We start from the raw sequence: 15,966 nt of genomic DNA on the forward strand, positions 1-15,966 counted from the left end.
TGCGTTTGGGGGTGCAAAGATTAGGAACTTGGGGGAGAGGGTAGGCTGCATGAAAGGAAGCAGTAAAGTTAAGGTGGTGGTTGTTCATGTAGGGGGAAATGATGTGGCTGGTAGAGTGGTGGGGAGGGAAGTAGAGGAGGATATGAGGGGGCTAGTGGGCAAGGTGAAGGAGAAGTTCCCTGTAGCCAGAGTTGTGGTCAGTGGGGTACTAGTAAGGAGGGGTATAAACTATGTCAAGGCTGCGGCGGTCAGCGAGGTGTATGAGAGGGTGTGTAGGGACTTGGGAGCCATGTTGGTAGATAGCAGGAAATGGGTGGGGCAGGACTGTGTGGGCAGGGATCAGGTTCACCTAACAGAGAGGGGAAAATGGATGCTAGGAGACCTGCTAGGAAGGGAGACTTCTGGCCATTTGGAAAGGGCAAGGTTTGAGCAGCAGGGAAGAAGATAGCAACTAGATAGTGAGGAAGGTGGAGAGAAGGGGGGTGATTGTGAATATAGTGCTGATAGCAATGCTAGGGAGGAGGTGACAGCTAAAGTCAACAAAACTCAGATTGGTTGGACGGGGAGCGAGGAAGGTGGAAAGAGGGGGGTGGAGTTGGATAGGGCTGCAAGAGTGCTGGAAATCGGGGTTCTAAGGGGAAGGGGCACTCGTATCAGGGCGGAAGGGACAGAGGCGCAAGGGGGAAAATGCCAATATGTAAAAGTCGCAGTTATAAACTGTAGAAGTATATATAAGAAGGTGGAGGAGTTCTGGGGCAGGGTGGAAACCTATGGGGCGGATATCATTGTAGCGGTGGAGACATGGTTGGACGAGGAAATTAGAGATGGGGAACTGAAGAGAGCACACTTTGAAATATTTAGAAGGGACAGAAACAGGAATGGAGGAGGGGTAATGGTGTGCATGCGAGAGGGACTCTGTGGTAGGGTTGTATGGGTTGGGGGGAGAGCGGAGTTATTGGAGATGCAGTTCCGGGTAGGAGAGAAAAATGTACGGCTGATTGCGGTGTACCGGCCACCAGGGCAAGGGGATGAAGCCATACGGGAGGTGCAGGACAGGTTGGACATGCTAGGGGAAGGCAAGTGGGTGATAGTGGCGGGGGATCTGAACATGCCAGGGGTGGCATGGGAAAAGGGGCCGGAGGGGATGGGGTCAAGGGAACAGAGATGGGCATCTCAACTGGCAAACAGAGGACTGGAGCAGGTGGTGACTGAAAGCACCAGAAAAGGTGCCAGGAGAGGAGAGCAGGATGACGGGAACCTGTTGGATGTGGTACTTGTGAGACCAATGGAGGCGGTCAGGGGAAGTGTGGTAATGGAGGGCATCAGTGATCACAGGATCCCAGTAGTGGAGTTAGACGTGGGCTGGAGGGAGAAAAGGGTAAGGAGGGGAAACGTGGTAAACTGTTGGGGTAAGGCTGATAGAGTGGGGGCAGAGGCATTCCTGAAGGGGGAATACAGTAGATGGGTAGATATAGAGGACCTCGAAGGTAGATGGGCTGCCTTAAGAAATATTCTGCTGCAGATGGCTACACGTTTTGTACCTCAGAGGAGGGTAGGCCAAGGAGGTGACCCTCCCTACTATAGAAGGGAGTTGAAAGTGTTGAAAAGGAAATGTAGGAGGCTGCATGCGAGGGCAAGGAAGCTTGGGGGAGAGGAGATAGAGGCGGAAATGAAGGCGCTTGGGAAGGAACTAGGGAGGAAATCGCGGGAAGCAAGGGATGCTTACATGGAACAGCTGATGGGGGAAGGGGGGACGGTAAATGGGACGGAGCTCTACAGATACATAAGAAGAGTGAAGGGTGAGGAGGGAATAGGGGTTCTCAGAGGAGGAGGGGGGCAGGAATATACAGAGGACAGGGAAAAGGCAGACTTACTGCAGGAGCAATATCTGGCAGTATTTACAAAGGGGGAGGCATGGGAGGGTAAAGAGGACGACAGTTTAATGGGCAGGAAGGCCTTTGAGCTGCGACTGACAGATGTAATTAAGGTGATCAGGAGGTTGAAAGGGAGAAAGGCAGCTGGGCCAGATGGTATAGGGAATAGTCATTTGAAGTTGGGTGATAGGGAGATTGGGAAGTACCTGTTGGAGGTTTTCAAGCAGTCTCTGGAGGAGGGGAAACTACCAATGGAATGGAAGGAGGCAGTGGTAGTTCCCATCTACAAGGGGGGAAATGATAAGGCGGAGCCAGGAAGTTACAGGCCGGTCAGTTTGACGTCCTGTGTAGGAAAAGTGATGGAGAGGTTGGTAGGAAGGTACGTAAAGGGGGAAATGGAAGATCTGGGGTGGGTGGATAACAGGCAGCATGGATTCAGGATGGGGTTTTCATGCGAGACCCAGATGGCTGGGCTGTTGGAAGACCTGGTGGAAGCGGTGGACGGGGGGAAGCAGATAGATGCAATCTTTATAGATTTTGAAAAGGCGTTTGATAAGGTCCCCCATAGGAGGTTAATGGAAAAGGTTGAGTTGCTGGTGAGGGATGGAAGGGTGGTAAACTGGGTGGGTGATTTCCTGAGGAATAGAAGACAAAGAGTGAGAGTGGGTGAGGAAAGCTCCGAGGAGGGGGAAGTGACGTCGGGGGTGCCACAGGGGAGTGTGCTGGGGCCTCTGTTGTTCACAATTATGATAAACGATCTGGGGGAGGGCATGAAAGCCAGATGGAGGCTATTTGCAAATGACTGTGTAGTGTATGAGGTTGTGGGGGAAGGGGGATGTTTAGCAGAGGACTTGATAAGGTTGGAGCAATGGACGGAGAAAAATGGAATGTCCTTGAATGTTGGTAAGACAAAAGTTGTCAGATTTACAAAGAGGAGGAAAGTCACACGAAATGTATATTACTGGAAGGGGCAGGAGATAAGAGAGGCAGCAGGATATAAGTACCTGGGGGTGACACTGAAAAATGACCTAGGATGGGCGGAGCACATAGAGGGGGTGGTCAGGAGGGGAAGGCAGGCGCTGGGGTTGCTTGGTAGGACCCTGCAGGGAGCTGGGAGGAGGACAAAGGAGAAGGCATACTCCACATTGGTCAGGCCAATGTTGGAGTATGCGGCGGCGGTCTGGGACCCCTACCTGGTGACTGAGGTGAAGGAGCTGGAAGGGGTGCAGCGCAGAGCGGCTAGGTGGGTGATGGGAATGTGGAGAAGGAGGGAGGGGCAGGATGGGAAACTGCATAGCCCAACGGAAATGATTAAGGAGTTGGGGTGGGAAACGTTACAGAGGAGAAGAAGAGTGGAAAGGTTGGTCAGGATGTTCAAGGTGCTGAAGGGGGAAGGGGGATGGGGGCAATTGGGAAGCAAAGTACATAGAGGGGAGTACAGAGGACGAAGAGACCACAGATGTAAGCTCCAGAGGGTGTGGAGGCGGACAGAGAGAGGGCGGAACACCTTCCTGGTGAGGACAGGGAGGGAGTGGAATGGGCTGGGGGAGGAAATGGTGGAGGTCAGGGATGGGTGGGAGCTGAGGAGAAAGCTGATGGTGGGGGGGGAGAGGGGAGTGAGTGGGAGTTCTTGCCACCGAGTGAAAGCCCAATTGCAGGTTAATAAGTAATAAAAAAAAAAAATCATACAGCCAGGGAATGCTGCCACTTTGACAAATCGATATCAACAATAATTGAAATTACCAACCAGTTTTCCATGGCCGAACGGAAAATTGAGGCTGTTGAAGTTTATGTTTACACTTGCAAGTAATGTTTGTGTCGCCGGCATCGTATTAATAATAAACGGTTTAGTATTAGTGGAATGGATATGTTTGTACGGCCTGGGAAGTCACAAAGTGACGAACAGAAATCAAGAGCAGAGATTTGGGAATTTTTTGAAAAAATTGATCATCAGACAGCTAGATGCAAGTACTGCAAAAAAATTTACAAGACTCCGTCATCATAAACTTCAAGTCTGATTCGTCACTTGGATGTGCATTTTCACTTTAAGATGAAGATTAAAAAAAACAGACAAAAAATCAAAATGTTTAGGGCAACCTTCAATTATTATATTATATTGAGAAATATTTAACTTATATTTATTTCGCTCATTATTCTGCCACTTGAACCTCGCTAAGTTTGCCTCATCTCGACAAATTTCCATGAGTTTGGCTCGAGTTCGACTCGAAGACAAATTTCTATGAGTTCGACTCGAGCTCGACTCGAAGATAAATTTCTTTGTTTAACTCGAACTCGACTCGATGCTGAAATAGGGTGACTCGACCCATTACTAAAGTTTACTATTCGGTTTGGAGTAATCCAGGATCACATACTTTGTAAGCGTATAGCTCGTAAAATGCAGTTCGGTAGTAGTATAGCTGTTTTGTTGCTGCCAAAATAACTTAATAGTGATTCATTTACAAATTAAGTATTTCAGCGTGTGATGCTGCACCGTGATGCCAAAGTGAAAAAAGATAATTTTTTTTCAAGTTTTAGCGACTTGCGCTGATTGTAAAATCACGTTGTTTTGTCCTGATACATGATGTATATTCGCGGTCGATTGATGTACGGTTGATGTTGCTGACTAGCAGCATTGAATATATATAATGTATAGAAGTCGCGAGCCCAGGTTAAATTTTCTGTCTGGTTTCTCAGAAGAATTGTTGTAGTTCCAAGCTCCGCCGCTGCGATCGCTTTCATCGCTGGGTATCGGCCGTATACGCCCCTGGCGGTATTTGGCAGAACTAGGTTAACCAGCCCAGTCGTGACATCATCCTTCACCCCCCCCCCCCCCCCAGCAACCCTCCGAAAATCCAAGACCAACGATTCAAATTACCCGGCAGGTCTTATCAGCATCGTTAGGCGACCTTGAAGAGGAGCTTCCTTTACCGTCGTTTGAGAATGATGAAATCCCAAAAGAAGCTAGCCACGGAAATCACTGAATGATGGGATTCTGTACCCGAGTGAAGTGAAAATTAGCTATTAAAACTTTGTATTGGGCCAATAGTCAGTGTTCCGTTCAAAATATGGTTTTATTTTAAAAGTAAAATACTTATTTTAACTATATTTCGCGTTTGTACAAATTTACTTTTAGATATTGGCAAGGAAAATCAACATACCTTAAACAACCTTCTTTTATTCAACGTTATCTATTAAGTAGTAAAAGGGGTAGATATTATTTTAAAAAATAAAACAAATGGAACCCACTAAATCAGTATTGGCAAGATATATATAAATTCAATAATTTAATACGCATATTAAAATTTTTTGTATTTAACTTTTTTCGTTAATAAAAATTCAGGATGATTTTGGTTTAATTGGTTTACGTATATTGCTATATTTTCTAAATCACATAGAAAAGGGAAAAGAGTACATCAGTGAAAATTCAAAAATTTAGTTTAAGTAATACTAGCCATACCAAAAAATCAATATGCGAGATAAAAAATTTGGTAACCGCTCTACATTTCAAATAAAAATGCATTGGTTTCATGAATACTGAAATATATGCGTAATAAGGCATATTATGTTATTATCCTAAGCATGACTATAACTAAAAAAATTACAGTAATTTAAAACGATGGCAGTCTTAACATACAATAAGTGCGCGAGTCTTAGTTTATATTTTAATTGGCTTCTTTGTCAGATGGAAAAGAGTTAAGATTTCATCAAGGAAAAATATATTCTCAAAGTCACTAAACCGGGAGATAGAAAATAAGGTAGGTACTTAATTTTAAATAAAAGTTAAAATAGGCTTACGCTAAACCAATTAAAAATAAGTCGTAAAAATATTTTTATTTATTAAATATGTTCTATACTTGACAGTTCTTTGTGTATAATTCTTCAAAAATCTTTGGAATTTAATACATACTTTTCTTAAAATGGTAGAATATCAGCAATACCCGGAAATTACGTGAGCAAAGCCACGGGTTATTAGATATACTTTTACTATAAAATAAAAACAACTATACATTTGTAGTTCACGAATGTGATATTTTGTTTATTGCTTCACAACATTCATTTGCCAGTCTCAAATTTCATCGTATCACTTGTCAGAAATGTCACCAAAAATGAGAGATAGATTTTTTTTGACGAATTTCAATTACGAGGAAACCTTTCGCAAGATTTTTTTCTTCGCAGTAGTCACTGGGACACCATTAATTTAAATCCACTAAGATAATAAAATTGTATGTATAATGATTTGTTTTTGTATATTTATATAACTTCCCAACCAATTTTTAATGATTTTCATGAGAATAAAAACTTGTAAAGCAATTTAATTAACTGTGTCATAATTCTTCTGATTAGATGGAAATACAAACTTTTCATCCGTAATATACGATGATAAAATATATTTATTATTGCAAAATAGTATTCACTGTTCAAATGCAAATTTAAATAGATTATTCATACATGTTTCCTGCTAATTAATGGTTTAACATAATAATTTTTAGTATAAAATCCTTTTTCTCTTGTGTTAAAATGGGTTGCTAAAATGAGGAATTATAAATATATCACTTACTAAGTCCGTGCACAGATTTACACAAAACAGCAATGTGGATAATCTTTTTTGGTAGTTTGTAATTTTCTGCCCTGAATAACATGAATTTGGTTGAATTCATACCAAAGTGAATTTTTTTGAACAACTTAAATTGATGTCATTAATAAATATTTATTTTATATTAAAAATCCACAAACTGTTTTTAAAATATAATATTTATCACGCCAGATGGAATAATAAATAAAAATAGCTCTTATATGTTGTCTATGTTTAAATAATTTTATTATATTTCATGGAAATAATATTTACCTTTCGGTTATTAAAAGAAAATATATTTGTATTCAAAATACTTGCGCATCGTTTTTACGAGCATAACTTGTGTATCTAACCTCAAAGCAAGGAATATAAAGAGTGGCAATTCAATGCTATAACAAAAACTCTTATTTTCTTTGGAGATCCGGGAAATGTGCGTTATTTATAAGCAACTTAACATAGTAAATCGTTAACTTTTCAGATCTATGTTGGCAAAATTGATTTTTTTAGTGGTCATTCCTTACTGGGAATATTCACCATATAACGTTTAAGATTATTTATTTTGAATTACGAAACAACCAAAACATTATGTAAAAATGCTTCATCTTATGTTAAAAGAAAATATAAACTGCATAGCCACAAAGTATGACATCATACCATTAGTTTCAGTTACTAATAACATTACGTGCACGCGTTTGAACATTCATCGCAGCCATAGTTGTTCATAGGCGTGCGCAGGACTTCAGTAGTGGTGGTGCCAGATTACACAACAGCCCTGTCATTCACGGACCCCGAGCCTAAAGCGGGAGGTCTGGGGGTTCTCCCCCGGAAAAAGTTGGATTTAAAAGCGCAAAATGGTGCTATTTAAGGTGTTTCCGAACAAAAACATTAAATACACCGATGTAAAAATTTTAACATTTTTTATGACAAATTATGGCTTTGAACATTTTAATCACCAAGAAAACTACTAAACTATTCACAGTTTTAAGCTTTGTTGAGCCATAAAGTAAATTGCACAAATTGTTTGCACGGAATTCATGCTGGTGGCTTTGAAAAACCGTACATGTTTTCTGAAGACGCCAAATAAATTCTAGAAAAAACATTCTCAAATGTTAAGTTTTAAAATCAACAAATCAAGGGAGTATTTGTAACATACCTTAAATATGTAAAATATTAAAATAATAAAAATACACAAATAAGAGTGGGCAAAAGTTTTTACTTTTGGAATACAACAAAAATGTTTTGTCGGCGACTGAATTTAAGTCATCGAGTAAGCCTATCCTTTTAACTAACTAAACTCTCTCTCTTTTTTTTAAATAAACCCTGGCGGACGGCGGCTATTATTCCGTGCACCTGCCGAGTGGAGTGAACAGTGGACACCGAGCGCGCATTCTATGTCATTCGAGGAGAACTAGGAGAAGTATTTACATTTCAGAAGTTTCGTAGCTGCGGCCCGCGTGTACAATACAAGTAATTGCAACTGGCTTTTTTCCGTGTGTATAGTTGGTTCAATTGATAATTGATATACTGATAGTGTTATGAGCACATATCTGTAACTCGACACGATTGGAAAACATATTTTTTGGAAATAATACGGATTTTTGTAAGTATGTATTATTTCTGCTTGTAAAAAATAAAATAACGTTAACCCTAATGGTGGTGCCAAGGCACCTGTGGCACCTACCGTGCGCACGCCTATATGTTTCATAGCTACCAAAATCATTCAACGTTGTCAAGAATTATTCCAAATTATGTTTTGCCATTTTACTCAATGCGCCACTCCGTTAACACAACATTTTATAAATTCTGAACTACGAATATGTCAGTAATTTTTTTTTTACGTTATTACTTTTAAGAAATTTCTGTAGTTTTCTTATAATTAAAACTTAAATTTTGATGTTGGCATCTTTTAACCGCACTTTTTTTTTCGGTGACCGTACTCCTCCAATTCAGTTGCGCCCGCCCGTATCTAAGCGCTCGGATTTCAACAAAAGGGCACCGCCTCTCGATAGAGTGAGACAGAATTACGCGCATGACCTTGAAAAAAGCGACGCTACAGCGCTCTGGCGTGGAAGCTGGTAACTAAGAGTACCCTCTTGTGGAAAGAAGAGCTGTCTAGCGGCGGAGCTAACAACTACCACAGTTTTGGATCCGAAAATTGGAATAATAAATCCTATCCCCTCGCGACTTCTATAAGTTATATATATTCAATGCTAGCAGCGACGCTCGGGGTCCCTCTTCAGGACCTCGCTGTGTGGTGTGTGTGTGTGTGCAGTATGTCGACTGTGCACAGTTGTGAGAGCGTGCACGTTGATGCACGACACACCCGGCACTGGTGGAGTGGTTGTTCCCGGCAGCGGGCAGACCGACCCGCAAGCGCCAGCGCTCGGCGGACACCCTGTCCCGGGAGATGGAGAACAACGAGCTGAACAACTACCTGAGCCTGAGCAAGCTGATGCCCGCCGCGCCGGACTCGGTCCTCACCGGCGGCCACGACCCGATCCTGTCCAGCGGCTCGGGCGAGTTCGAGAAGCTGTGCAACGAGCCCGCCGAGCACCCGCTCAACTCGGCCGAGTTCCGCGAGTACCTGAGCAACCTGTCCTTCTCGGGCGATCTGACCGGTGCGTCTCCCCTTGCCCACCTGGACTTCACCAGCAAGCAGTCAGATAACTACCTGTGATGCAATTGAAATACGGGCCCGTGTGGGTCTTGAATCAAGTAAAAATAAAAAAACTCCCGTCACCCTTGTTCTTTATGCATGCTCTACCAGCCCCAAAAGTTACTGTCTCGTTCTGCAAATAATAATAAAAACGTAAAAGGGGGAAGGGAACTATGGCAACATTTACTGTCTCTTTTCCTTCTCTGCAGCTGATATCCTCCAGCTTGTTAGTGTCGAAGCACATGTTTCACGAGGAACAGAAGAGAGCAGCATTTTCACCTCACGTTACTGTTCCCTTGCATTCCAAAGTGCTATCGCCTGTCTGCAGTTTTTCTTAGTTTCCTTGTGTGGTGGATGCTCGCCTAGCAAGGTGTAGTGAGTGTGTGTGTAATGTGAATTGATAGTTGACTCTCTGTCATCATTTGTACTCGAGTGTTATGACTCGACAAAGACAACTCTAAGAGGTACTCTGATTTTTTTATTAATGAAAAGAGCCATCTAAGCTTAGCTTAAAAAACAGTTTTTATTTTAATAAGTAAGTTTTGAATTTCAATGTAGTGCTTTTTTTAATATTTGAATTAATGCTTCCGATGGTGCAAGCCAATATATAAATGTCGCAAGCAGGAGTGACTGTCTCAGACATTAATCTTGTCCAAACTATTTGGTAGTATCAGCCATCTTAATTTTATTTTGATGTTTAACTTTCAGCATGTTCATAACCTGGGCCTAGCTGGGAAATGTGCTTGATAAGGGGATTCATTTAGTAAGTTAGTGGTTTACTTCACTGTTGTTTGAATGTGCTCGTCACAACTGGTGCTGACTGCTGACGGTGGTTGTAGCGTACTTGGCCAACGTGGGTCACTCGGAGGTGCACGACATGGCCATGGACATAGCCCTGGACGGAGAGGCCAGCAAGCCGTCCGTCAAGCGGAACACCGGCAGGAAAGGTACAGTCCGTAGCCGCTCCTGCAGTCGACAACTTGGAAGCGATTCGTTTGGGCCGTGCCGTGACGGCACGACGTGTCTCTTGTTTTTTTGCAGGGAAGTCCCACGGGGAAAAAGGCAGAATACACGGAACCGCCAAGAAGCTGCCGAAAGTGGATGAAGTGGACCAGACTAGACCGGAAGCGGGGGAAGATTCGGATGGCGAGAACCATGTAAGTGGCGGAGCTCGGTGCGGCGCGGTCGCCCGGCAGTTGGGGGGCACGGGAGTGGGCATGCCGCGACGATCGTGTCGGCAGCGTCGGCCGGGGGGCCAGAGTTCTGGACCTGAGGCCGGCTCTTGTGTGCAGGGGATGAACAAGGTGACGCAGAAGGTGGTGGATGTGTTCGGAGCCATGCTGAAGGGGAAGCCACTGGCCAGGGAAGTCACCGAGAGGATCGCGGGCCAACTGCGCAAGAAGTCCAGCGAAGGAATCGGGTGAGAGATGGTTTCACTGCACCGTAAACATTTGTGTACGAGCTCTATGAATAGGGTGAGAGATGGTTTCACTGCACCGTAAACATTTGTGTACGAGCTCTTTGCTGAGTGAGGAAATGTGAGGAAACTGTAAAAATGAATGCCAGTCGTTCCATTTGATACTTGTACTTTTCTGTACGGTGTAGCAGTAAAATTCGATTGCTATAATTTTTCTTCATATGCGTAAAATTTAGTAATGCAATACTCATAACCTTATGTTGTAATTTATAACTAGATAAAATTACACGGAATCATTTGTTGTCAGGCTAACATTCAAAATCCTACGTATGCTCTACCTAAATGTGTTTTCCTATTTGCTTGGTTTAGCTATTTATAACTACTTTCTTATCTATTTTACCCATCTTTGTGTTATTTATAATTTGTGTAAGCAATTTTAAAACATTATTTACTAGTTCAAACAAACTTATATTAAGGGTTTGGTTTGGAAGATTGTAAACAGATAATATTTCCCAAACATCAGTCTAACTTTCACTCTACTAATAATACAAAAAACTATCTGGAATTTTTAAAATATAATTAGCAATGAAATAAATTAAACTGGAAAAATTGAACATTTAATCTAGTTATGTAGATATGGTTTCAAATATGCACTGTTAGGTGACATGATACGTGAAACTTTTCCAAGATATAGATATATTCCTCAACACATATCACTAGAGACCCCGAAAAATGGTGAAGCGCGAAATTCACGAAATAACACGAAAATTTGATACTTGAAACGAATTTTGCGACTTTCCTATGATTTTGACATATACAGCAAAACCCCTTATTTGCACTTTTCATGGGGACAAAGTAAAAAAGTGTAAAAAGCGGGAAAGTGTAAATAAAGGGAAAAGTATAAAAAGGAGTACAGTTTACCTTATTTAGAATTTTTTTCCTTTTGTTTAATAGCACATACTACAATGCAGGTACAAACACACTAACAACAAATTTTACTTTAGTATTTAATCAATTATTAATTTACCACATTTGACAAAAAGAAAAAAAGAATGAAAGCCAAAATGTTTTTCTGATTACTTCCTAAAAAATAAATTTGAAATTTTCTTCTGCTTGCTTTTTTAGCTGTTCAAGGAGATTATTTGCCTCTCCAAATTATAAATACAGTTGCAACCGGCAGGGTTTATAACAAATACGGGCTACATACACATTGCTTACAGTAAAAAATTTTTTAAGAAAAGGCCGCAAATTGATGAATATTTACCATCAATAGCGCGCCAAACGCGGAGAAAGGTCATTGTACTTGGTCAGCTGCTGTAACGACGCGGCGGCGCATGCGCACTCTATGCTCCGCCCAGACTCATGACGCCATCAGCCGCCAACCAATAGATGCGAGCTTAGCGGAAAAAAATATAAGCTCCACCTCCCGTGTACCAATTTTATCCAGTTCTAATACCAATTTATTGGTATACGCACCAGTTTTCTCGCTGCCGTGACATGTTCAAGTTTACGTTTATCATGATGTCTTGATACCAATAATTAATTATTTACGATCCCCAGAAATAAATGGTTAGTTTAAAAAATATGGCGTCAACTGTACAATACTTCCCAAATTATAAAAGACGTATAAAACAGTTACCAAGACACCGCTCATTTTATCTTGTGAAGTTTATGTCTCGTACCAGTATTTCGGCTAAGTTGTGACATAAATACAGTATCAGAACTTACAAGCAGCCATGTTTGTACATTCATGAGTTTACGTTTTTCCCTCGTGCATTTTAGATTGTCTCCTGCTATAATTACTCGTACTTTTACACGCCTAGGCTTAAATTATTACATGTTTAGAAATAAAAGCAACTTTTCATGTTATAAAATATGTATATTTTGTTATTTAAAATGTTCATTGCCTACTAGCTCCACGGTATTTTCTGGTTGTTTATGGTTGTTACGTGACGTAAATAGCGGGATTGATTCGATTTTTGAGACGTAATTCGCGGGAAAGTATTGTATTGGACTATATGGGAACCAAACGGGACTGAAGAATATAGTGCAAATAACGGGAAAACGTAAATAACGGTAACGTAAATAAGGGGTTTCGCTGTACGCGAAATTCACGAATTTTCGCACGAAATTCACGCATTTTCGCGCGAAATCCACGCTTTTTCGCACAAAATAATGTCCTTATGTCGCAAGTTCTATTTATTTACGCCATCATAAACATAGGCGTGAAATAAACATAGACTGAAAGGCTAGTGCCGTGATATTATCTTCATTTTGACACGTTACTGAAATCCACGTATTTTTATTACTCTGTTTACAAGCAGTAAATATTGCCATCGCAAATGAAAACAAAGTGTAACAAATATCAACAATCAATATGTGCGCACTACCGACATAACAAAATTGACTGTCCACAGTTTTCGTGTTTTGAATAATGGTCGTTTCTGCCGCAAGGCGCACTGGTGTCAATTTTTCTAACCTAATTTAATCGCATGGAGCTAAGATGGCAGTCATTTTTTCGTGCACATATCTATGAGTGTTTACAAATACCGTCCACATTTTGTAAGTTTAGTGATACAATTGAAATTATGGCTAAGATGCCGAAAACTTCGACAATGTTTGATCGCGAAAGAGAGATGAAATCGGATGGATTTTATATTTTTGATCAGCGGGACAAAATTATGATGTGCAAGTTCTGCAACGTGCGGGTTGATTGGACACACAAAGACACGTGCAAAAAGCATGTGGCAAATGACACACACAAAACAAAACAGAAAAGACAATTATTTTGTCAAGAAAATTCTACTGTGTCTAAACAAATCACGATAGGCGACAGCGTGAATAAAGCAAACAAGCTTGAAAGTGCAGAAAACAAGAATTTGTTTCTGATTTTGTTAATATGATGCTGTAGGTTAACATTCTTTTGGAAAAAGCTGATCATCCAGCTATGAGGGAATGGTTTAACACCCATGTTGAAGGTTAGCCTTATTTATTTAGAAATGTTTTCCCCCTCTAATAAAAGTTCATAAGCATATGTAGGCCTACAATATTATCAATTAACTTACCTTTAGGCCCAACTTACCTTCACTTCAAATAAATATGCAAGTACCTCAGATTAACAAACACAAAAATAGGATGGATTGCATTGTGAAATGGTGAGCACACCACAAGATATTTTTGACTGATTGATTGATGGTTTGACTGTAATCCAGCAGTAATCTTGAAAAGGTTGGGTTAGGTTTGGCTTAGAATTATTTTGAGTAAATTAGCCCATTAATATTTTCAGCGATAACTTTATAAATGCTACCTATTTATAAGTATATTGTAAGTTATGTATACATTAAAGGTGCAGGGGATTAGCCATCAGCCAACACTCTTAGAGAAACTTATGTCCCAAAAATTGGCCAGGCAAATAAGGAAGCAGTAAGGCACGCTGTAGAAGACAAACAGATTGTATTCTTGTGTGATGAAACGACAGACAAAGTGGGCCGATGTAAGGCAGAGTCTGCCACTTTGTAGTGCCTATCCGCTATGAGGGTATTTTTACACCGCCAATGGCATAATTTTTCCACCTTTTTTGGGGTCTACCAATTGCTTATTTTTACACCGATTTTTTGCACCGCTTTTGTCATTTTTTTACACCGAAATGAGCCAGTTTTATTTACCATTTTCTGGGGTCCCTACATATCACAATAGTGGGTGACACACAGTTGGATTGGGTTATAGTATCGAAAATTGTCTTGTGTACCTTTATAGTTTACCAAAGTTAGAAAACATTTATATACAATTATTTATATATATAAAACTGTATATAATTATTTTATGTATATATATATATATATAATTCAGTGAAGTCTAGACGGTCAGTGTAGCCTAAATTGACCTTATTAGTCTATGAAATGTTAGCCGGAATATTTAATTTAATTTTTATTTACACTTTATCGTTAATTACAGCGGAACCCTGCAACTTTGAGAACTGACAACGGTAGATTTTCTTATTCCGCATTTGCCTGAATAGAGGCCGACCCCTACGCTTGGTGTCCTTCCACCGAAAAACAACTTTTTTTTCTTGTTCTCTTCACCAGAACTTCTTTCACCCTTTTCAAAGCATGTTTATCCTACATCTTTCACTACGGAACTCTTCTCGCAGAACCTACGTTGGCTGCAGGGTTGGGCTCAGTGTACGACGCTGAGCTTTACAATTACCATCTGAAGAGTTAAGCCCGCCGCACACGGTACAGTATTCCTTACAATATTGTAAGCTAGGAGTCGTACTGGCTCTACTATTAGTTTCTTCACTCGAATTCAAACTGGATACTAGTAGCTGTACGAGCTGGGCTACTGGTTTTGCGTAATAGACTGCGTCCTATTTTCGTTGCTTGGTGTGTTCCAATATTTAAGGAGTGGCCAATCAGAACTCACGAAAACAGCACGAGGGGTTGTTTACACTTTTAAGCGCGCATGTCGTGATAAACATGGACGGAAAATAAGTGTAATAGTGACCAACTCCTCGTTTTAATAAATGCATACAAAGAAGAGCCTTGTTTGTATGCAGTAAAAAAAATGTGAATTATCATAATAAAAATTTGTTGCGGAGAATATTCTCTTAACAAAAACTAGCAAGGCAGCTAGAATCGTGTGCAGCAGAAACTTGTAGCGCGCCTAGTGTTTCAGCTTGTAGCCTACACAGTACAGAAACCAGTAAGCATTCTAGTAAGCAAACTAGTAGGAAATATTGTACCGTTTGCGGTGGGCTTTAGTTCCTCTGCTGTGTTGGAAGCTGAGGTGCAGATGTGCTGCGTTGTGTGTTCCGCCAGGCCCCTCCACGTGGCGATCGCGACGGGGAATCTGGACCCGTTCAAGATCATGCTGAGCACACTGCATGAGGACGAGCAGCCGACCATAATCAACGACCAGAACGAGAATGGAGACGTGAGTAACAGCTTGCGCGCTTCGGGAACTGCCAGTCAACTTGCTTTACGAGGCCTGCTTTCTTTGAGTTCGATTGTGTATCAACTGACTTTGCAAGATGTTTTCGTGTGGCCCTGACTACGTGGGAAACTTGCCCGATTTCATGTAGTAATGAAGCAACTGTAAGGTTTTGCGTAAGCCATGGTTGCAGTAAAGAGTGCCACGACCCCAACAGTAGATGTTAAGAGATTTACGAAAACTACATTATCTAATAATGTTCGCAGGCATTCACGGCCATTGTCTGAAGTAGCTTGGCTTCTGGGTTGTAGCCGTGTCCTCGGCAAAAAATTCACCAACGTTTTGGTTGACATTGCAGTCACCATCATCAGGGAGCAGTTACCTATTTAAAGTTTGGGTTTCTTCGTGAATAAAACTGAGAAAATCTACTTTAATATGTTTTATTTTAAGTAACAAATGATTGCACAGCAAGAACATGCAAAAGTCATAGACATATACACAAAAATATGTAACACAA

General features: G+C 41.1%; 1 protein-coding gene across 3 annotated transcripts in view; it reads left to right on the plus strand.

Annotated features, from left to right (window-relative positions):
- LOC134528479 (nuclear factor NF-kappa-B p100 subunit) overlaps positions 1 to 15,966 on the plus strand; it is a 55,161-nt gene that overhangs the window by 21,705 nt on the left and 17,490 nt on the right. For all 3 annotated transcript variants that reach the window (XM_063362128.1, XM_063362127.1, XM_063362129.1), the window contains exons 9-13: positions 8,802 to 9,065; positions 9,943 to 10,050; positions 10,145 to 10,260; positions 10,396 to 10,523; positions 15,338 to 15,452. In XM_063362128.1, coding sequence (XP_063218198.1) covers positions 8,802 to 9,065; positions 9,943 to 10,050; positions 10,145 to 10,260; positions 10,396 to 10,523; positions 15,338 to 15,452 — 731 coding nt within the window. The remainder of the gene's footprint in view (positions 1 to 8,801; positions 9,066 to 9,942; positions 10,051 to 10,144; positions 10,261 to 10,395; positions 10,524 to 15,337; positions 15,453 to 15,966) is intronic.

This window comes from Bacillus rossius, chromosome 1 (genome assembly GCF_032445375.1).
Source record: "Bacillus rossius redtenbacheri isolate Brsri chromosome 1, Brsri_v3, whole genome shotgun sequence".
NCBI lineage: Eukaryota > Metazoa > Arthropoda > Insecta > Phasmatodea > Bacillidae > Bacillus > Bacillus rossius.